The sequence below is a fragment of the Zosterops lateralis genome, assembly GCF_965231275.1.
Source record: "Zosterops lateralis genome assembly, chromosome: 3".
Classification (NCBI taxonomy): domain Eukaryota; kingdom Metazoa; phylum Chordata; class Aves; order Passeriformes; family Zosteropidae; genus Zosterops; species Zosterops lateralis.
Genome location: NC_139764.1, coordinates 44,851,458 through 44,873,991, shown reverse-complemented (window position 1 = coordinate 44,873,991; position 22,534 = coordinate 44,851,458). Strand labels below are relative to the sequence as shown.

The 22,534-nt window shown below is 35.3% G+C and overlaps 1 protein-coding gene across 1 annotated transcript in view; it reads right to left on the bottom strand.

Moving 5' to 3' along the window:
• The window catches only part of RYR2 (ryanodine receptor 2), a gene marked incomplete at its 5' end in the record, with an annotated part of 385,437 nt that overhangs the window by 121,778 nt on the left and 241,125 nt on the right, over positions 1-22,534 (bottom strand). Inside the window, 14 exons of the mRNA XM_083858180.1 lie at positions 1,645-1,788; positions 4,095-4,200; positions 4,332-4,532; positions 5,039-5,840; positions 6,782-7,008; positions 7,715-7,801; positions 7,944-8,103; positions 8,721-8,881; positions 9,753-9,867; positions 10,092-10,444; positions 11,329-11,537; positions 15,603-15,777; positions 17,650-17,858; positions 21,414-21,561. Coding sequence (XP_083714306.1) covers positions 1,645-1,788; positions 4,095-4,200; positions 4,332-4,532; positions 5,039-5,840; positions 6,782-7,008; positions 7,715-7,801; positions 7,944-8,103; positions 8,721-8,881; positions 9,753-9,867; positions 10,092-10,444; positions 11,329-11,537; positions 15,603-15,777; positions 17,650-17,858; positions 21,414-21,561 — 3,097 coding nt within the window. The remainder of the gene's footprint in view (positions 1-1,644; positions 1,789-4,094; positions 4,201-4,331; positions 4,533-5,038; positions 5,841-6,781; positions 7,009-7,714; positions 7,802-7,943; positions 8,104-8,720; positions 8,882-9,752; positions 9,868-10,091; positions 10,445-11,328; positions 11,538-15,602; positions 15,778-17,649; positions 17,859-21,413; positions 21,562-22,534) is intronic.

Sequence of the window (22,534 nt, the reverse complement as noted above, 5' to 3'; positions counted from 1 at the left end):
TTATGAAGACATACATGATGCTCACAAAGTAATTTATGTCTGTACATCTCTTTCAATATTTTTCTATGAATATAGGTTTGAGAGCTCTTTTAGCCTATTATGAAGTAAGGCTGAAAAATTATACCAGTAGCGTATGTAAATGATACATTATTTATTTACATGTCTAAGCTCTGTATCCACTCAAAGTTTTATAATGTACACAACAAAATAACCCATTGCTTTGCCAAAGAAGAAGGCCCTTCAAAAGAAATAAAGACACTAATATTAAATAAATGGCAAATCATCATTTGCATATATCCAATCTCTAAAATGGAGCAAGAAACCTGTATTTGGTAGTGTCACTGATTATCTTTGTAAGTTGGGATATATGTATGTTTGGGAAAAATATGTTGATATAGACAAGCTAGGTAACTACAGTTAAGGTAATTCCAGGTTAACTCAAACTGACAAACAAAAAGAAAAGTACTTACAGAAAGATACTGAAGAAAAAGGAGTTTACAGGAAATAGAATGTTTAACAAAGAAGAGAATTTGTGCTAATACAGGGAACGGGTAAAAAATAGCAGTAGTAATGTTAACAATTTCATTGTTACTGTCCAGACACTGTACTATAGGTCTTTCCATTGACACAGAGTAGAGCATTTTTTAGAATAAAAACGCTTTTAAAATAAGGAAAAAGATGAAATGTGTCTGGGCTGATATTTCCGGATGACTGAAATAATTAATAACAAGAAGGGACACAATGCTAAGTATTTTGTGTGGGTTGGTTCATCCTGTTTCGGATTTTTTTAAATGAAGAATCACAGGAGCAGGCAATCACTTGTTCCTGTTTGGATAACTGCAATACTGCATTTTACCTACCTGTGGGTCTGTTTGTTTAATATAATAGTCTTTTTACTAATATGAGAAAAAGAGAATCAGGTTGCATGGAGCTTTTATGCTTACTACAAGGAAAAAAAGGAAGAGATAAGATTCATCATGAGATTCTGCATGGGCCTAGCCTCTAATTATCACATAAAAAGTAAGTACATTTAAAACAGACATGTACCACAAAAACAGGGGGAAAAAGATAAAAATAAAAGCAACTGACAAAAAGAGAAATAAAATTTAAATAGTCAGTTAACACCAACTGCAGAACTAGAATGCCATTGGCAGTGATTCTTATCAAGATGAAAAGGCAGAAGGTATCAGAAAAAAATGACAGAACAGAGTTAGAGTCAGCAATTCTTGAATTTTAGGTTGGGTGTGGAGGCTTCTGCTAATTACAGTCTAATTGCAGACTATTTAATATGGTAATCTTCATGCAGATACTGATTTGAAGCTGCTGCAGCTGAGGAGGTTCTCATAAAGCAGGACCTTGTTACAATTATTAGGTCTGCACTAATTTTATTAAAAGCAAGATACAATCTGAAAGATTTATGAACCGACAAAGGATATGGGGCAAAAATGCCACTGAAATTTTTTCCTCTACATCTCATTGGGAAACAAATCTGCCTAATACATGCTTGTTTTGAGTTGAGCTACAAACTTTAAGGTGCACAGATATTTCACTAAAAATACACCTTGTGAAGAGCAAAGAACTTCCTGATCTGCTTCTTTTCCCTTTTGTAATTTAGCTGCAATAAACTGATTTAATTTTGCTTACAGGATGTCTTATCATCCTCATCGACTGCCTTCTCAGCTTGTTTCTTCTTCAGATATGTAACTTTTTCCATAAGGTACAGGAGGCGACCCCTAATGGTTGAATCACTGTTGCCATCCAAAGTTCCATCTTCATCTAGTTCAATTCCTGAAATTAAAAAAAAAAAAAAGCACAAATTAATGAAAGAATAAAACTAAGCAAGCTACAGACATCTTGTGTGCACAAACATAATTAAACTGAACTGTTGTTCTGCTCTGAGAGTTTTATATGGGACATGCTTAATCAGCATTTGGAACAAGTATAGAACAGGCATATGTGCCAAGCAGGGCATATGTTCCCAGCAGGGAAGTGCAGCTAAGAATCAGGTAACCTTTGTGATTTAGCATATAAATTGTGTGATGTTACAAACAAAACATACAATAAATATATTTCCCCCAGTATGCATTTTTCCCCACTAGCACTGATGCCTGTATTTTGAACATATGTAGCTCAGAAGTGTAGATATAGTCCCTAGAGGTACAGTGTGGTTGAAGTGATAGTAATAAAGATTTTTAGGTAAAACATCTAAAATAAGTGAAAGTACGAATGTTACAACAAATATGCTTTTCAGTGGTCACTGAGAAGAAAGCCACTCACAATACAGTGCTCTTTCATGATATTACTATAACAAGCTATAAAAATGTAAAAACAATTAATTGGAAGATTCACAGAATCATAGAACAGCTGTGTTTGGAATGAGCCTTTAAACTCCAGCCTTCCAGCTCAAAGCAAGTTCAACTAGGGCAAGTTGCCCAGGAACATGTCCCAGCAAGGTTTTGAGTATCTCCTAAAGCAAAGAGACTTCACAACCTCTCTGAGCAAACAATTCTTGAGTTCCACCCTACAGTAACAAACATGTAGAATTTATATACATTGATATCATCCCCCTTTGAGCTTCCTCTTCAAGTTAAACAACCCCAGTCCTCTCATTTTCTCCTTGAACAAAATATGGTCCAAGAATTTAACTACCTTTAATGACTCCTCCCTGGCCTGACCCCAGTAGGGCCATGTCTCTCTTGTACTGAAGACCCCAGCTTTTGTGCAAAGCTACTCTATAATTTGGTCCCTAGCTTGTCCTTGCTGCAGGAGTTATTCCTTCCCAGATGCAGGACTTAATACTTCCCAATGCTGAACTTCATGGGATTCCTATCAGCTCACTTCTCTTATTTTTAAACCTACTGATTTTGATTCATCCATACTTTGCAGAGGAATTCAAAATCTTCACCTGTATCTATTACTCACACTAAGTCCACGTAAAAACGTCATTCAACCATTTTCTGGATTTTTTTAGTTTCCAAAATAAGTTCTGAAGTTAAGGGTTTTGTGGAGAGTTCTTTAGCAGTCTTGAATTTTATAAAATGTTTCTTCATTACATAACATCACTCTTCTCAATTTATTGCATCTGGTTCAAGCTGCCTGATTTTTTGCATTAGATGCAATTCCATTTCTATAAAAAGTTATTTTGTTATACTTTGTTGTAACAGGGCAATTGATGCTACACTAAGCAGTGATCATCGGTAAATTCCTATTACACATTAAATCATCTTACAAAATTATTTGGGTAGCAGTCTCCTCAACCAAACTAATTAAGAGTAAAGACATTGAAATGTCTTATCACTTGGAACACAGAGATGGTCTGAAATTGCCCAAATTAAATGTCTGTTTTCCCGCTGTTACACTACTCCCTGAGCTCTAGTTGCGCTTTTTTGACTTGAAAACTTTCAATACATTGTTTCTCAACCATTCCACAAAATGTGAATCCCCAAGTGGTGGCTGACTAAGCAAGAAAACATTGGACTTAGGATGCGTAACTGTTTTACTTATTTTGCAATATACAGAGTAATTAATTCTGCTCTATGATAATGCACCCTCTGACGCACAAAATTCATTTTCTACTTGTAGATAATGCAAATTCCTATTTTCCCCCACAAGGAAAAACTATGTTAAGTAATTTGAATAGAGAAGAATAACAGAAAACAACTAAAGAAAAATGGAAAGAATCAAAATATAAAGCTTGTTTTCCTTTCAAATGTTCACTTAAATTATTTATTTCATCTGCATTTTCTGTTACCAAATACAAGAAAAATATTGAAAAGCTGGAAAGCATCCAACAATGACCCATTGATGTCTGGACTGCTTGTCCCACAAGGAGAGAAAAAAGGAACTGAGTTTGTCAGCCTCCAAAACAGATGCTTATGACACAAAACATACAGCATTCCCTTCTAGTTTAGTCAGATAAGGATAAGATTATTTCCTTGGTATTGACTACAAACTAGTTATCTTTATTTGATAGTAATTATAATTTTTACACTGTAGTTTACAGATTATTCAGTTCTTAAACAAAATTACTTACAAAAATTGCTTCTAAAGCTAATATAATTTAAAAAGTAAAAATATTCAGTAACAAGACTTACCACAGTGTGTCATTAGGTCTTCATGGAAATCCAAGAGTTGATCCCGAATCTCTTCAGGGCAAGGACAATCATTTTTATCATCTTTAAAGTTCAGCAGCATGTTAATCTTAGAGAATACAAAGAAAAGACAAATTACACTGATCTCCAAAAGGAAAAACTTTCAAATCAAACAGAACTGGGCAACATAAAAAGCAAATAAAGTGCAACAAGAAAGAAACTGTCCATTGTAAGATGTACCTGTTCTTGAGGAGGAGATCTGAATTCTTTTGTTTTTCTAGCTGTCAGGGCAGCAGACATGTTCAAGGCCTGCATCACTTCATTGTACCGGAAGCGTTGATTCTCTTGGAGCTTGGCCACAAAATCATCAGAAAATGCTACAATGGCTTCAATTCTGTGCCGTACTTGGCAATCACACAGGTACTGGAGTAGGTGACACATCTGAAAAAACAGAATTGTAAGACATGGATTGGCAAGTTAAAAAATATTTTCTGCATATTATGCAAATAAGGATGGATTTCCTACAGCAACAGCTACTATCAAATAAAGTGTCTGGATCATTTAATGCTGCTTTGACTACACATAAAGCAATCTTACACCAGGAATATCTGGCATCTGCAAGGGATTAATGAGCCTCAGACATAAATAAAGCTTCAAGAAAATTGATTTACCCCTTTCTTCTAAGGAATTTCTTTTCTGTCTGGATCCATAAGAATGAGAAATTCACTATCAATGGCATTGAGCAAGTAATTCTTTTTAATGAAACCACAGTTGCTTGATCTATGGTGAGTAACTTTGTATCTTCAGAAAGGTACTTAATCTTCTAGTTTTCTGTAAGGAAATTACTTCTCTAACTAAAAAATTAATTTCAAAATACTTTATTCTTTGAAAGATAATTTGACACATGAAGAAAAGAGGAACAATCACTATCAGAACAGTATTTTTACCTGTAATTTAACAGGTTCTGGAAGTTTCATCTGAAGGAGTCCTTCCTTTGGCATTTGCTCCCCTCTGGTTTCTTCCTCTCCTTCTTCTGACTTGAGTTCATCTGAACCGAACTCCTTCTCTGAGAAATCAATTTCATCCTCCTGGCTCATTGCTTCTTTGAAAACCCGGGGCTCAATCAACTGCAAAATGTGTTTCAGATCCTCATTGTGGAAGATTCCCATAATTAGGAGGGTATAAAAGAGCTTGATGAGAGGGACAAACAGAAATTCTGTAGAACCTCCAACTGGATCTCTGACATGGAGACTTCCCTCCTGGACAGCTTCAGTCAGCATCTCTATGGTTTTGGCCTTCAAAATTTCCAGAGGGAATTCAGGACTGAACTGAAAGCATTCACTGCTAATGCTTACAAAACTCGGAGAGGAAAACTGCATTCTTGGCCTTAATGAAGTGCTAAGTCCTATACCAGGAAGGCCGTGTTTTTTGTTTTCATCAGGAAACAAAGTAATACTCTTGGTCTCATCTGTCATTGGAACTATAAATTCATTATTCATCATCAGTCTGGCAGTTGCATAGGTATTGAGATGGATGTCAATGAGCAAGTCATAATACCCTGCACGTAATAATCCTGGCATGTATTTATTCTCAATAGCATAGAGGAGCTGGGATTCATCCACATGGCTACACAGAGCATGGGCCACTCGGTTGTTGCCTAAAGCACAAACAGCTGAATACAATCGGAGGGTGTGGTAGTGAAATTTCAGCAATTCTTCTTGTTCTGTCAGCTCTAAAATATCAATTGTTCTGCAGAGAAGAAAAAAACAAAATAGTAAATCCCATAGGTGCAAAATTATTTTTTGAAGGGATTCAAACTTCTCCCTAAGGATAATATTAGCATGGTATCAGTTCCAGGGATGGGCTTCTTCCACATTTCAGCTTTCAGGTCAGAAACGCTGTCAATGTAATAATCAAGACTAATAACAAAGTTTATTCCTAAATTTATTCAAGTCACTCCTAAAATCATTACTTAAACTACTTTCAGTGGGGGAAAAAATACAAATTATTTACTTAACACAGAATTTTTTTTCATACTATAAAGAATTCACATAACTGAAAATTAGGGTTTTAAAACGAGTTGGGGTTAAGATATTTATATCATTTACTTGTTTTAAATCTGGGGGTGTAAAGTGGCAACAGTCTAACTAATACATTTGAAGAAGGTTTAATGTTGGCATTCTTGGTGACTTGGTTTTCAGTGTAGGCACTGGCAAAATGCTCAGATATTTGAGTAACAAGGAAATCACAGAGTTAAATTTCTTCAATTGTTTTAATTAAATTTAGGAAAATTAAAGCAATGGAATAATTAAATTGGTCACAAATCCTGAAAAATCTCTACAAAACCAGATTTTTGCTTATTTTACAGATTACCTTTAATAATTTATCAACAGAGTTTCTTTCATTTTCTTTGCAAATCTGCATATATTATTAACATGTTTGGAGAGAAATTGGGAGAGATTTGAAACAGAGTAAAAGAAGGGAGATTTGAAAACACTGGAAATTTGGATACTTTTTAATATTAAAAGTTAAAGTTAAAAAAAGTTAAATCAAAAGTTAAATCAAAACACACGATCTATATTTACATGTGTTATAAACAAAGAGAAGACCCTGGGCCTTTCTTACACAGATGCATTGCATGACTAGGTTTATAATCCCAGCTTCTGATACAGTACAAAAAAACCATCAACCTGTTTTCCTCAGGAATATGAAGGGCCATGAACTGCAAAGGATTCAGGCACTGTATCATCCAGCCTTGACGTTCACTTATCCGAGACACATCCACCTTCAAGAAGTGGTTTGGCACTCTGCTCCAAAGCACATGAGTCAGAAACTGGACATGGAGGCGTGGAGGACATTGAGAGACTGGGTTTTTGTGTTCACTTTTGAATAATCCAGCAGACAATGGCATTACATTCTGGAAAATTCCAATGAAAGAGACAATCAGTTTTCTCATTTTTACTAAACACTGCATTTCTTTTCCAGAAATATACTCAATATATAGTAAAGTAGAGCAAATGTAAGAAATCAGCATTTTCACTGTTCTTTTAAAAAAGCTAGGAGCTGTTGGAAGACTAGCAGCAAGACAGCATTTTCCATACTTGTTTTTTAAGAACAGCCAAATTTGAAATAAACATAAGGGTCACATGTGGTTACTTCCTTGGACTCCACTTTATTTTACCTCTTCTGATTTCTTAGACATCCAAGTATCCAAAGCAAGGTAGAAAAATTCAGCTCAGTTTTCTCGTGTTCTATCTGAATGTACTTTAAAAATTATTTTAACACTCTAACCAAATTCTTCAGATACACCAGTCATCCTTGCTCTGTTCGTAAAATTAAGAGATTTGCTTTACCAACCCAAGTGATTTTGTTTCACCACAAAAGACAAGATTCAGAAAATTCTTATCAGTTTCAACCCTTCTTATTCAATGTACTGTATTTTAAATTCATTAAGTATTTAAAACAGAATTAAGAATAAAAATAGCAATAGTGCAAACACTTGGAATTGTAAAAATGTCCCAAATACCAAGACCACATCACAGGAAATAAATGGCAAAAATAAAGTAAGCTTATTTTATGTGATATGTTAGTCCTAAATCTGCACAAAACCATGAATTATTTACCTTTATTCTTCCCAATTCAAACTGGAAAACATTGGGGCTTGTAGCTTGAGCAAATACAGCAGGAAACAACTTTGTACTTGGTTCAACCTAGATAAAACAAAAGGAAAATTTATTGCCGTAACAGTGATGATTACATTTTCGTACAGTCTTGTACTAAAGCCTCTAATGATGCAGGCTAAGGATTCTGTTTTCCCCCTTCCCCTGCAAGACATCATCAAATACTACTCACCTGATAGTAGGTGCCTAGTTCCTTGCCATTGGCTGTGAAGGTCAGCAGGCCACTGGCAGCATCAACCAAGCAACCAATCTCCAGACCATTATTGTTACGTCCCTGTCCAGGGCTCAGGCTCTCTCCTGCGCACACCATATAGCAGTTGCTGCGTTTTATACTGAATGCCAAAAGATAAATTTATTTATGAATGGTGTACAAAATTCCTGCAACAAACAAAGAGCAACCTTGCATGGCTGCAAACATATAGGGCCTTGTGGATGAAAACAATGGATCACATCCTAACCACTGCCAAAATTCAGTGAAATATGAACATCATAAATGAAAAAAAAAAAAAACCCACTGAAGATGATAATGTATGAAAACATCCAAATCATTTGCAAAATACCAAAGATGAAACTGACTTTGCAAGTCAAGGTTTTAAATCATTTAATATTAAGCATAACAAAAGTTTCTAGTATGCATAATAAACCGAAGTGCTGAGACCAGTTCGTGTACTAATTTTGGCCTCAAAAGTCAGTATTTACAGGATCATAATTTCAAACTATATAGAAAGCTGCACTATTTTACTTTGCAGTGCCTATTGATTTGTCCACTGTTTCTTCACAAGCAAGAGCGGGTAACAATTAAATTAACACTTTTTTCTACTAGTGCTGTTTTAATTATTTTTTCTACATCAATCCAATTATATTAAATGGAGTGGATTTACACCTTATAAATTGCAAGTTGCTTGTATGGGTATAAAACATAGGTCTTTTTAAGGAAATTGTAACCAACCTCTCATGAACCTTCCCTTTTTCGTCTCCCAGTGTAACTGTGACGGTACGCACTCTGTCCAAGTCAAAACTTGTGTCATACTGATGAAAGTCTGATGTAATCCAGCCCACCCAGACATTAGCAGGTTCTTGGCCAGGAAATATTCTCACAGAATAATAGTACTGTTAATAAAAAATAACATTATCAAATGTTAGTGTTTGTTCCCCAGTGTATCAGTTTGATTCAGAATTAATTTCCTGCTCTAAATCTGAAAACATACAATCTCTTCAAAAGTAGCATAGGCTTGTTCAAGTATAATTCACAAGCAAAGCAGTGAAGATTATAAACACAAACCAAAATACAGCAAACAAAATATGCATTTTAAAACAAAATATTGACAAGATTAAATATGTAGTTTATATGCTTGTATTAAAGACTTCTGCATCATACCACTGTAAGCTATATTTCTCCAGCAACTGAATTTTTTTACTGCAGATGACACAGTTTCTAGTATTAATATCTTTTAGAAAGAGAAGAACACATCAGAAGAGGAGTATTTGTTTTCCCTTGAACATTGATGAAGGAGTACTTATGGAACTGATCATGTCAGAGAAAGATCTACAAAACTTGCACAAAACTTTCACTGGGAATTCCATTAAATAAATGTTCTGAAGAATTAGTAGAGATGTTTTCAAATGGTTCTGAACACTGACCTACTAGTTTAATCTTCCTCTTCCAATTTATTCCATCATTCTAAAATTGTTTAATCTTCTTCTTCTATGTATGGTGTTATCAATAATAGTTTCAAAAATGGATTCAACTAGTTTATAGGTTTTCACTTGGAAAATATTTTAGACTGACAATCAAATCAAAATAAAAGGGACAAAACAGTCTCAACTTAAGTAGAACTTCAGAACTACCATAGACATTTAAATTGAAAATTAGAATGTTTCTGAAACACTTAGAGCAAGAAAAAACATGTATTTAAAAAAATGCAAACCAAACAACTAAAAAACCCCAAACAGCTAAAACATCAATCCTATATTGCAATACCGTGGAAGTTTGCATCAAATAATCATAGTCATCCCTATCATCTGCTAGCACATCCTCAGTAAGCCGTGCAGAGTGACTCGTGCTATAATCTGGCTTTGTCCTCCTGAGCATAAATCTGCAACAAAAAAAAAGTAAAATTAAAATCTCTACTAAAAACTCAAACACAGAGGCAAATTATTCAGAAAACAGAAAGAGACAAGCTCATTTTAAAAAGCACTTAATGCTGACCTTAAAATGTATATTCAAAAGTTACTTGACTGGTCTGTCAAGTCATTTCCCTCTACTTTGAGAAGCAGAAGGGACAGGGGTGGAAAAAGCAGCCAGTAGCAAGCTACTAACCTTTGTTTAAGACGTGAGGGCTTTTCTTGAACATAATCTTTATGGTTATTCAACTCTGGTTTTGTGGCGTCTTTTTCTCTTTCTGTCCGGTCAGGAACAAGATGACCATGAGCAGTTTTCATTAGAACCTCAAAATCAGAATCAGCATCATAATCCTCCAAGTCATTTTTTGGGCCAAAAAGACCAGAGCCTGGTAACCCTCCTGCAGCTGATCTGGAGAACACCTCAGCACATTCAATGGGCATGCTTAATCGAAAAAACATGACATCTGTTTTACTGTTCTGTGAGCCAAAGGACTTCTGTGTGACCTTCAGACAGGGGCAGCTGTCTATGGTGCCATCAATTCTCATCACCTACAATACATAAAGATGTAGTTTTTTAGAAGCTGATGCTTTTTCTGCCACATAAATATTCAATTTATATTTCTACAATAAGCATCCATGACTTGCAAAACTTGCAACAGCATGGTGTCAACAGTCTACCGCATTGCAATCATGTGCTGCCGTTTTGAAGGGGAAAAATACTATGAGGAGTGGATGTTTCTGTTGCTGCATTGTTAAATTAAAAAAAAAAAAAAAAAAACAAAAAAAAACCTCTCAAAAAAACTATGCTTCTCACCATAACTCTTTGCAACAGAAATCCAACTCTCAGGACCAAGGAATAAAAATCATGGATGTACTTATGAAAGAACATAAACTGTTTCTTAAATACTACACGCTAGCTGAAAAAGAGTTCTTATTACATTATTTCAGATGGATTTCATGGCAAACTTACAAGGCATGATTTCAGTTCCATCAAGATGTACAACTGATTGGGACATAAGTGTTGACACAATCAGCTAATTAATATTTATTACAATCAAAACCAATTAGCTATGAAAAAATCAAAAAGTGTGTGCACTAGAACACATGGTATTTTTTAATTTAAAAATGCCCAGTTTCTGGAATTTTATTACATAGCTCTCACAGCATAAAGATCTCTTAAAGAGGACATCTTGTATAATTTGTCTCTCAGAATGTCATGTTAACACATGCCATAGGTTTTGCAGAAAGAAAAACTATCAATCAAACAATTACATTCTTTGCAATCCTACAGAATATAGGAAATTTGTAACAGGTGTTAAGGGTCATCCAGAATTGGGTCAACATATCACGTTAAAATCTTGTTTGGAAGTACGAAAGTAGAAACAACTCAAACATATTCAAGTGCCTAGAAACATTTCTCTGTGATCACAAACCTCAATGTGTTCATGGTTTTGTGGCACTGGTAGAAACTGAGGAAGCCTTTTACTCAGCCAAATGGTGATGTCTCTGTTTGTATTAACAGCAAAGGGTTCATACCCTTCCTGTAAGCCACATATAGTGAAATATTTTAGAGTGCTGACATCTTTTCCGAAGTTCATTCTTCCCACTTGAGATGGGCCCAGGCTGCACACAGGTAGAAATCCTTAAAACAAGATGAAAGAACATGTGGGTTGTACATAATGAACATTAGTGAACTGCACTTTTTTTTTTTCTCTCGATTTCAGCTTCACAGTCTAAAAACCTAAGAAAATCTTTTATTCCTTCTATTTCTTTTCATTCCACTTTTCAATTTCCACAGCTAAAAGCTACTTTGTAGATTCATTTGACCTAGTTATTAACAAAATGTTTTCTTTTTTTATCAACAAGAAACATGAAGCTCTGTTCAGTGATTCTGATTCATGTGAATATAATAGGTATTGAAAAATATAAGGACAAAATACAAAGTAGTTCCTCACTTTTCATTAGGCTTCCAGATTAAAAAAAAGAGCAGAATATCTAGTCATGATGTTTGTTCTTTAGAGAAAAAGCAAACTCCAGAGCACCATCTACAGGAATTACTGTCCACCTTCAGCACCACTTTTTGAAGATTTTACTACATATACACATAACTGGTTGTCATGTGCATTTGTATTAGACATGATACATTTAACACCATAACACTATTAGCCATAAGTTGAAGTCCAGATTTTTATCTTCACAGCTTGGCTCTTAAATTACAAGGCATCAACTCTTCAGCTAACAGAGCTATAACAGACATGATATATGTCAATTCTGCTAGTGCAAATCTAGTGATGGACAATAATGCAAGTGCTTTCCAACACTAAACACAACAAAATTGTATTAAACAGCACATAACTAATGTTAGTTATAGTTAGAAAATCACATTCGCCTATAGAGATATGTGCCATGATAAAGCCTAGCAGCTCTAGTAGGGAGAACTTACTAGGCTACCTGTTAAGTTTGAGGGATCCACAAGATGTTGCAAAAGCTGCTAAGCAAAGCCAAAATCAAAATTGTTTTCAATAACCTTATGATTCTCATCTCATCACCCAAAAAATGGTAATTCTTCTACCTACGCATTTTTCTGTGGTTTCAAAGAAAAACCCCAAACCTCCCAGACAGATTAGATGTGAAGCAAGTATTTAAAATACACACACAAATAAAATGCAACAAAACGTAAATGAGCATTTGCAAAATTCCCTGAAAGAAAACAAAGAAGCACAGGAAAACCTCCCACACAGGTAAAGCTGTCATTGATGTTTTTACTCAATGTAGTGTATCTCGTCAAACTTTCCAAAGGAGGCAATGTGAAATCAAGATGACATCCTTCTCACCAATACAGTTCTCACTGATAACAGAAGGTACAGTACATGCAGCTGGTTCCTGCACATAACTGTAACTGTAGCTCTGTATAAAGAGAACATTGACACTAGCCCTGGTCCTAACCGTGAAAATCCTAGTTCTGTCTCTGGTGAAATTCTGCATTGATTTTCCAATGATTTCATTGTCATTTAGGTGTTTTAGGGCTCTTCTATACATGGTGAAGACAGAGCATCTCATCTTATAGGGGGTGTGTGGTTAAGGGAGCTACATGTCTTTCTACAGAATAAAAAGGGATTTCAATAGCCATCTTTGTATGGATATCCAGCCATTTTAGATATTATTATTCACATATCCCATGTAACCCTTGCATGCTAGAGGTTATATAAAAAGATTATTTACCCCTAACTTGGCTCTTAATCTCCAGATACGTAACTGGGCTATGGAGCCAATTTTATTTCACTGTATGAAATAGCTAAACAAGTAAAAAGACTTGAACACTACCACATGGAAAGTAATCCTCTAGCACTGTCTGTCATACATAGCAAAAGCACAGTATAGCAACATTTTCATAATGTTCTCTCCTTTCAAGAATACAACACAAACCTCCTGATTCAATCTCTCAAACACTTCAAACGGTACCTGCTCACAGAGATCACGACTTGCCAAAATAAAATTTTGGGTTGTACAAGTGTACCTGTTCATATCTACAGTTAAATTTATCTGCTAAAAATGCATACTAGGATGCAATTATGTTCATCAATTTTACTACTGAGATGATATCTCATAACTAAATTCATCTGCCATAATCCCAAAGAGCTCCTCTTGTTGGTAGTACAACCTAACATGCAGCACAAGCTGTATTACCTTAGCTGGCAGAGCACCATATCCTCTTTTCTTTGTTCCTAAGTAAATTAAATCTACAGGACTGATTTACTCTAAGGCTGCCTTCTAACACAAAAGGTTCCTTTTTGCAGCAACACAACACGCACATGATTCACTGATTGAAGTGACCTGCAGAAAGGTCTCAGGGCTGTTAAGCAAGAGTAACAGAACCAAACTTTAAAAAAAAAAAAGCTCCATAAATTGATTTTAGCAATTTCATGTGTATTAAATATGCATAATAATTTCAAATACAGCTTTGGAGTTATTAAGTCTGAGATCAATCAGTACATTCCCTTGACAACAGACTAGGACATCTTATTTCAAAGGGGAAGCGCTTTCCTACAAAAACAATACTAAAGGAACTTAATGTGAACTACAAGGACATTGTGCAAAATCTGAGAGCTTTGACCTAAAGTCTCTGACATGGTTACCAAAGACTCCATGTCAAGCCAGGAACTCCTTTAGCAGAGAGATCTGTTTCAATTTGAACCTGCAGCTAGAAACAAGCACCACAAAAAGTATGCCACTGTGATTTCATCAACTCGGAATAAATGCAGCTTCCCCTGAGAATTTAATGGAATTTGAGTTTCTTTCAGAATCCCCTACTCCTCAATGGGAGTATACTAACTAATAATTGGAAATCCATTAAAATCTAATGGCAACAAGATGATTTTTTGCACATAACACTAATCTGTTTATATATTCCTTTCCCTCATCATGTTACCATTGCATCTAAGGAAATCCAAAGGCAGTAAAGTAACAGGCACCAGTCCAGAAAATAGATGGCAATTATGTAATTTTAAATAAAATTAAAATATTTCTGATTCCTAATGTATGGCAGAGGAAGGGGGAAAAAATCTCCCAAAGTACTCGGGAAAGTAGAATACTCAGAAATCCAGATGAAAATAAAGAGGTTAAAATTCAAAGAGGGAATTGCCTAATTAAGATGTATGGAATTCATATTTCCCATGGGAATAGGGTATGGATGAGTAACCCAACAGTATCATGTGGAGCTCTTATTGTTCAATAAATTTTATTTTATCTCTCAGCTACAGCTGTATTGTTTAGCAGATGTATAATATTTATGGTAGAATATATGTGCCTACAAGAAATGAAAGCTTAAAGCCTAATTTTTTTTTAACATTACCATAGTTCAGAAGTTTCAGGCAGTTAACTTACTTAATACAATTTCTTAACCCTTTTCAGTTTCTATCTGTACACAGGTATATAATAAATAAGAAATAAAAATACTTCTTTGGTACAGAATCAATCTATCACTTGACAGACCCTCACAATCTTTGCCATCTCTAGCAATCTCGTAAGTTATGTCTTCACAGGAAACCAGCACCCACTTGTGGATGCTGAAACCTGTGCCAAGAACCCGACAACAAGAACAAAGGTCAATCTGCTGGTTTAGAATTAAGCAGAATATTTTGCAGGATAGTTTTTTATCAACTGACTGGATCAGGTGTCATTTCTCTCCCAGTGCTAAAACAAAATCCTAAAGATGGCTTAAATTTGCTACCACAGTTTCTCACTAATTGGGTAAGCACTTAGTATTATTTCAGTATTTCACCTAGATAAAATCTGATGTCCTTGCCCCACACAGCAGGGGGGTGAACTAGGTGCTCTTAAAAGGTCCCTTTCAACTCAAACCATTCTATGATGCATTCTATAATTCTATTACATCATATGGTGAGCTACTGCAGTGAGGAGGAAATATCAAAAGTAATAAATCTGCCTCTTCAGATACATCCCTGAAAAACAATTAAAGGGTCTCACAACAAAAGACAGCCACAAAGACCACTACAGAAAAAAGCCCTTCCTCATTGTCATGCCCAGCAAATTTCCTTTCCAAAAGACAAATACTAATCAAATAGTAAAATGACAAGGCAGGAAAGGCAGAGGCAGGGATGAGAAGGGGGACATGAAACACCAAAGAAACACATTAAAGTGAAGTCAGAACAAAAAACAATAGCAAGTTAACAACATATATTCTTACCATCAGCAACCTCAAAGTCCTTGAATGCAAGTTCCGATCCTGAGTCATCAAGCAGGATTTCACCATTTAACGTGAACATCATAGTGTGCTCATTCATGTCAACCATACATCCAACAACATCTCCTGCCAACCAAGAGCGGCCAAAATGCTCATTACCTTGATGCCACCGCTGTGCCTGAAAATAATTATAGGCATTTAAAAGAAAAATATTGACAATGTATGTGTTCTTGTCGTCTTTAAGGGTAGAACTAATAATTAACTGACTCAATTAAGATGTCATTAAAATGAACGCTTTCACAGGATATCATTCCAAAACTGTGTCTATGAGTACTTCAAGCTGACTTTGAATATGGAAATCCAAGAATTAACTTCCTGCAAGCACCCCTCACATCAGCAGTATAAAACATTGCAAAGAGAGCTGACATGGAAAATTGCTATTTCAACATTTTAGGAAGAAGTAAGAGTATAGTTTAGTTTTCTGCAGAAGTTCCAAGAAAGACTTGTAATCACACTAATATACTATCAATTACAATGTTTAATAGCTACTTCACAAACTCTTTTTAGAAATCGTTTTTATTTACTTTAGCAGCCCATAAATTCATTACTTGCAAACAATCTGTATTGTTTCCTTAAGTATAATTCTTAAAATATTTTGTGCAAAATAAATTAATCTTTCTCTCAGATTTTGGAAGGAATAGAACTGGCTGTGAATGAGAAAAGCACTGGGTTCCTGACAGATTTCAGAGTAGCTGAGGGCATGATTAATGATCCCTCTGACTGACTTTCAAGTCAAAGACTGCAAAGGCTTTCGATAGGGTCTTGGACTGGAGTTCTAATAAATTAACATCTGTTAAGAACTCTTGTAACCAAGCATAGAAAAAAAAAGTGTTAATAACTAATAACAGATAGGATTCCTATTCATGTATTTCATCAGAAGTAGATTTTTAGGCACTGTATCCATCCTAGAAGTTGTACAAAACCAATGGACCTTTCTCAGTACCATGAAGGTCAATTTTTTTTTTCCAACCAAGGAAATAACCCATTAAAATCAAACACAATAAAATAGTTTTGTGGACTGAGAAATAAATGTCAAACCCTAAGATTCAGAAGGCAACTACACAGCTATTATGAGGACTTGAATGATTTACATAGGACACTTTACAAAAAGAACTTTTCAGTTCTCTAAGAGTGGAAAACAAATTCCCAGAGCATAAATAAAATACATCTTGAGAAGTTTATCTTGCTGGCTACATCCAGGAATACTGTTGATTTCTGTGACATATTTTAAAAGTAATAAGGGACATTAATTCCAACACCAGCTACAATAAAGAAGTTGGCAGTGATTCATGAGTAACCTTAATAACAATTAGGGTTTGGATGGCAGTTGCACTTCCTGCATTCTGAAATTAAAAATTTCAATGAGTCATTTAATCTATTCTGAAGATAGTCAGTAATATAAAGGGGTTTTTTTTTTTTCCTATAAATATCTTCTACTAGATTTCAGTCTTTTTTTTCACACAGAGTTAAATTTGAGCAAACCTTAATGATTTCTATCATACTTCATTTAAGCTGTAAGGATTTCCCTGAAAACCTAGCTATAGTCTTCGGAACTCTTACATTTCTACAAAAACTTTGTATTGAAGTTTGCCTCAAACACTATTAATTATCTTAACCATATTTATTCCCTAATGGCACTTCTTATAGAGAGAACAACAGAGTAAAACTTAAAAGAAATTATTCATAGCTAATTACAGCTCTGCCAGTATTTTGAATTTGATTAAGCCACTTTAATTTTCAATTCTTTATTTATACTGTAGAAACACATAAATTTGTGAAAAAACATTATAGAAAGGCCAAACCTTGCTAATTGATTTTTCAGGTGACACTGATACTAGTTATTTTCCCTAGGCCCTCAAAGACAGAGAAATAATTTCATGAAACATAAATGAAAGCAGGGAAGGCAATTGAGGCAATGATACATGGAAAGAGACGCACAAATTAAAAGTTTTGCAGTCCCTCATATTATTACAGATAAACACATACAAACCTTAAAGCCATCAAAAACAAAAGCCTCTTCATCTGAGCCAAGTTCCTGATCTGGCAGACAGCCTGGCCTGGTCCAACCAACTCTCATGTCTCCTGCAGTAACTGCCTCAAACTCAAAGTACCACTTCCCAGCTCTCACTGCATAAGTCTTTTCTGTGCGGAAGATCCTGAATTTTTCCATTATCCCACTGCACACGTCCAGTCTTGTTGCTGTAAGGGTTAAAATAATAAAAATAAATATAAGGGGGAAAAAATAATCCATGCAGAAAGTACTGTTTTCAACTACTTTCAAGAAACAGCGAAAGCAAAAGCAAAAGGTAAATGTAAAGGAATCCCTTTGAGCATAAACATGATAAGAAGAATGTGCCAGCAGAACGACTGTGTGGGGAAAGTGGCCTTGTCCGTTCTGGGAATCAGTGGTTAAAACAAGCAACAAAAAAACCCAAAACAACAACAAGTAAACATCACACACACAAAGAGAGGAGAACTTAGAAATCTGAATGCAGCTACAAACAGATGACTCAAGGATCACTCTAATTCTTTTTCTCAGATTTGGGGTGGGTAAAGGTCAAAAGCATGTATCTTTCCCCACAAATTTGTAATGTATCAAATAAAGTCTGTGCAATATTTGAAAAGTCAGCATTCCAGTCTAATCACCACAATTCCTCTTTTCCCTGAGTTTGTTGTAAGATCAAATTTGTCCGCACCTACTTGCGCCTGTTTCTTAGAGCATGCTAAGAACTTCTCCCTTTCTCTTCTGTTTTCTCACACACATCAAGGTCCACATTTCAAATATCACCTAGGATAGCCTATAAAATCACATCCTTCACAATTAACCATCACTTCTCATGCCATCATGCCTGACTTCAGTTAGGTGAGGTTCATTAAGTTTCCTCTAAGCAACGCAACTCTCTGCCACGTAATTCTTTATCAGTAAAATTTTCTCTTTGATAGTCTACACAATTAATGCCTTAAGAACACTTTTGAAGACCCTTAGTACCTCACCTGTAGGGATGAAACACCACAAAGCATGGTAACTGAGGAATTGTTTCTTTTTCAGATTCTAATCCCTAAAATACAGCTGCTGTGGGAAACCAGCAAATATTAATAATAACAAAACATAAAAACCAATACTAGAGAACTTTGTAAAATTAATGTTTAAATAAAAATTAATGATTGGAGATGCAGAACACCACTAGAGGGCTCTAAATCCCTTATTAACAATATGGATTTTGGCTGATGAGAGGATCCTTGTGACATGTTTTATGCATCCCCAAAAGATGAGAAGCTGACAAACTGCAAAATCTAAATCCCCAAAATGATTATAAAAATCTTCTGTGGAATACAATTTCAGTCTTTGCTCAAGAAAGATCAATTCATCAGACACTGTTGTACAGTTCCTTTCCTCTGGGAATTTTGCAACAACCTTGATCACATCTTTCAGATTCAAGGATTGCACTCATGTTCTTTGTATTTCATCAGTAACTCCAGTCACAGAACCAGCCAAACAACCTCTGTATTCTAAAGAAAAAGATAGTGGTTTTCAAAAGTTCGTTCCCAAGGAAAAGCAGCAGCATGTAGTTCTCAGGGCTTTAAATGAAAAAGGGGATTACTATTGTTCAGCAGGATGTGGAAGAGACTCTGCAAAAGGAGTGTGCTCTCTCCCCGTCTCACCATTAGACAGCCCCTATATCCTGACAAGAGGCAAAGGCCTCCTGTACCAGCCAATCCACCTTCTCAGAACCATGAAGAATTCATGCTCAATCTTTCTTTGCAGCAACTCCTTTCCAAGAGTTGGAGGGGAAAAAATTCTAGGATTATGCAGCAGAGTTATACTCTCCAATCTTGGCAGATTTAAGATTGAGACCATGGCATTTTGCCACCAACATTGTCCATTCCACTAAGGAACATTGTTCTACCTACTCAGCAATCCAGCCTTGTTACACATTCATGGTCTCAGCAATGCTTCATATTTTAAGTGTAATTGAATGGCAGTGTCTCATAAAAGCTGAGGATCAGAGCATGCATGAGCTTTGGAAAAGAAATTCCAAATGGTAGGTTTCCTGTGTACACTTTAGGTATGAGTTATCTCTTCTGCAGAAATGCTTTACTGAACATCTGTGGCCGAAATAGGTCAAAACTCAACAGCCACTATACAAAGAAAAAAAAAAAAAGGTTTAGACAAATTCCTCAAAAATTTCAAATTTTGCTGAGATTATAATGATGCTAGTTTCAATTTGATTATTCCATATTTCCTTATTGCAGTGGTTCGGCTTCTCCAATGGGTGCAGCTCCGGCCAGCCCTGCCGCCACTACATCCAGGGGGCCACTTTGCCAGAGGCGTGGGCAAACCCGACCACGGTGCGGATAGTGCGCAGAATAGAAAGGCGGGACTCTCAGGGTGTGCAACCAAGGGGTGCGTGGTCCCCAAGGCAGCGCTCCGAGGAGAGACGCTGGCCTCGAGATGGCACGGCTCTTTATTGAGTGGGTTACAGGGGTGGGATTGCGTGGGACCAATCACAACCTTTTGCCAATGTATAATGAGGGAATGCACAACTTTTGAACCAATAATAAGTAACTTGGGGAGGAGGAATACATGATGAGGGGGTGGGGAAGTTATATAACTTAAAGATTGACACTTAACAGAAAAGTGGTAAACAACTATTATGGGATAGGGTTACCAGGACAACCAAGGTTTTGGCGGGAAAGTCTGGGGGAAGGAGAGAAGGGGAGAAGGAGAGGGAAGGAGAGAAGGAGAGGGAAGGAGAGGCCATCTTAAACAATAGTAATAATTACAAAATTATAAAACACAAATTATAAAACCAAACTGGAGCAGTGAAAACCCAATTGGAATTGAATTTAAGCACCACCACACCTTATCTCTAAATGAACTTTTAAAATAAAGTTGATAGGGGTTAGTTCTATTTGTTTTATTTGTACATTATGTCTCCTGATTTCTTGTACTTTCTTAACATCATATATGCTGCAGCTGTTAAGTTAAACATCGTACTTTCTTTTAAAATTCTTTGTTAATAGTTCAGATTTTAATTTCTTGTCTAGAATGTCTCTAACTGAAAATACTGCCCACAGTATCAAGAAAACATTCAACCTGGCAATGATGCAAGTTCAAAGAAAACTTTGAATAAATTTTAATTTAATTACAAAGTTAATTAAAATTTCCCTGTAGTCTAATTCAACTTCCAAGACCTGAGAAAGTCCAGGGAACTTAAAGGCTCTAACAGACTATCAAATTCTAGACTTGCAGGTCGACATTCACAGAAATTTGGTTTGCAGTAATTCATTTTAGAAAAGTTTATCTTGTAGCTTTAAGTGTTTAAATACAAGATCGTACACAAACTGTAGATGTCTTCCTTATTTAAAGTTAAAATTTTAGGAATATAAAATTCACATCTACTGAGTTTATGTATTTTTTCCTATTTTTTCTTGAAATAGCAAATATAGTGTTAAATAAAAACTACTCCAAAAATTGCGTTTATTGGTTTAAATTGTAAATAATTCCTTTAAAATGTAAAAAATGTTACTTTTGTAAATATTCATTTGAGGCCACAGGACAAGGAAAAGAAACAAAAAGGAAAAGAAACAATCAGGAAATAAAGAAATTAAGATCTAAGAGAACAGAGAATGGAGAAAAGCATCTACTAGATTTGGAAAGACCGTTCAAAATATTTCATTGGACCAACAAATTCAGTAGCAGAGTGCAAAATTATAACTTTTCTTTTGAGAAAAAAAGACGAAATTAATTACCATGATCTTGATCAGGAGCTTCCAAGTTGTAACCATAGCCTAGAAGGGTGCGGACTGCTTCCCGAAGACTGTCTTTGTTGGACTTCTTTGTCCGATCATCCAGAAGAGCATACGGTACAAGGCGAGGGTTTCGTCGATTTTTCACATCCTGCAAAAGCATGAAAAATCAGTTCACTTTCAGAAGATGTGTTTTGTCTTACAGACAAGGTTACTCTTCGATAGCAGCATAAAAATTACTGTTTATATCAACTGAAATCACATAACTTCAAATATGGCAAGGAATCAAAGAAACTGCAACAGTCTAGAAATTACACCACTGAATTCACTAAAAAAGCCAGTGACATACACAAATAAACAAAGCTCTGTGTCTTATACCTGCCTAAGTGTCTGTCAAATTTACTTAATAAAGTAACAATACAAACCACAGAAACAAGGATAGATCCAAAGAGTATGACAGAAAAGTCAAAAGAATTCTATTTCATACACTGCTTATGAAGCAGCTACCATGAAAAGACACTTGTTACTAACTAAAGCTAAGGCATTTCTGTACCACAAATACACAGGTGTTTAATTAGAGAACTAAACAAGATAGATAAAATGCCCAAATAATAAACATGATAAAAACCAAATAACAAAATACTACTAATAAAAAATAATAAATGGGTGCAACACTAATTAATAAATTACAAAACTCATGTCTTACTATAACAACTACTTAAGATATGTATTTTTCAAAATTAAAGGGGTTTGCAAGAATATGACTTATGTGCTCTATGTGTAGTGTTTTTGCAATAGATAATTAAACTAACCTCTCTTCAGCTGAAATGAAACTGTTAGTAAGGTTTAATCTTGGCATTTTAGGTTTATTAAAAAACATTAATTAGGTTTTCCTCTACTGCAAAATTATCTTATTTGAAAACAGTGTTTAACTGGATTATTTAAATGGCTAATCTAATTTTTAGTGACTAACAGAATTATTTTCTAGTCTATATTTTCTTTTCACATCCTGACAGAATTTGTTGGCAATGAGAGAAACCATGAAAAGAATTCTCCATGTTTTTCCTAATATCTATATTTTTGAAAAAAATTACGGACCCGACATATCATATAAAAAATAGTTG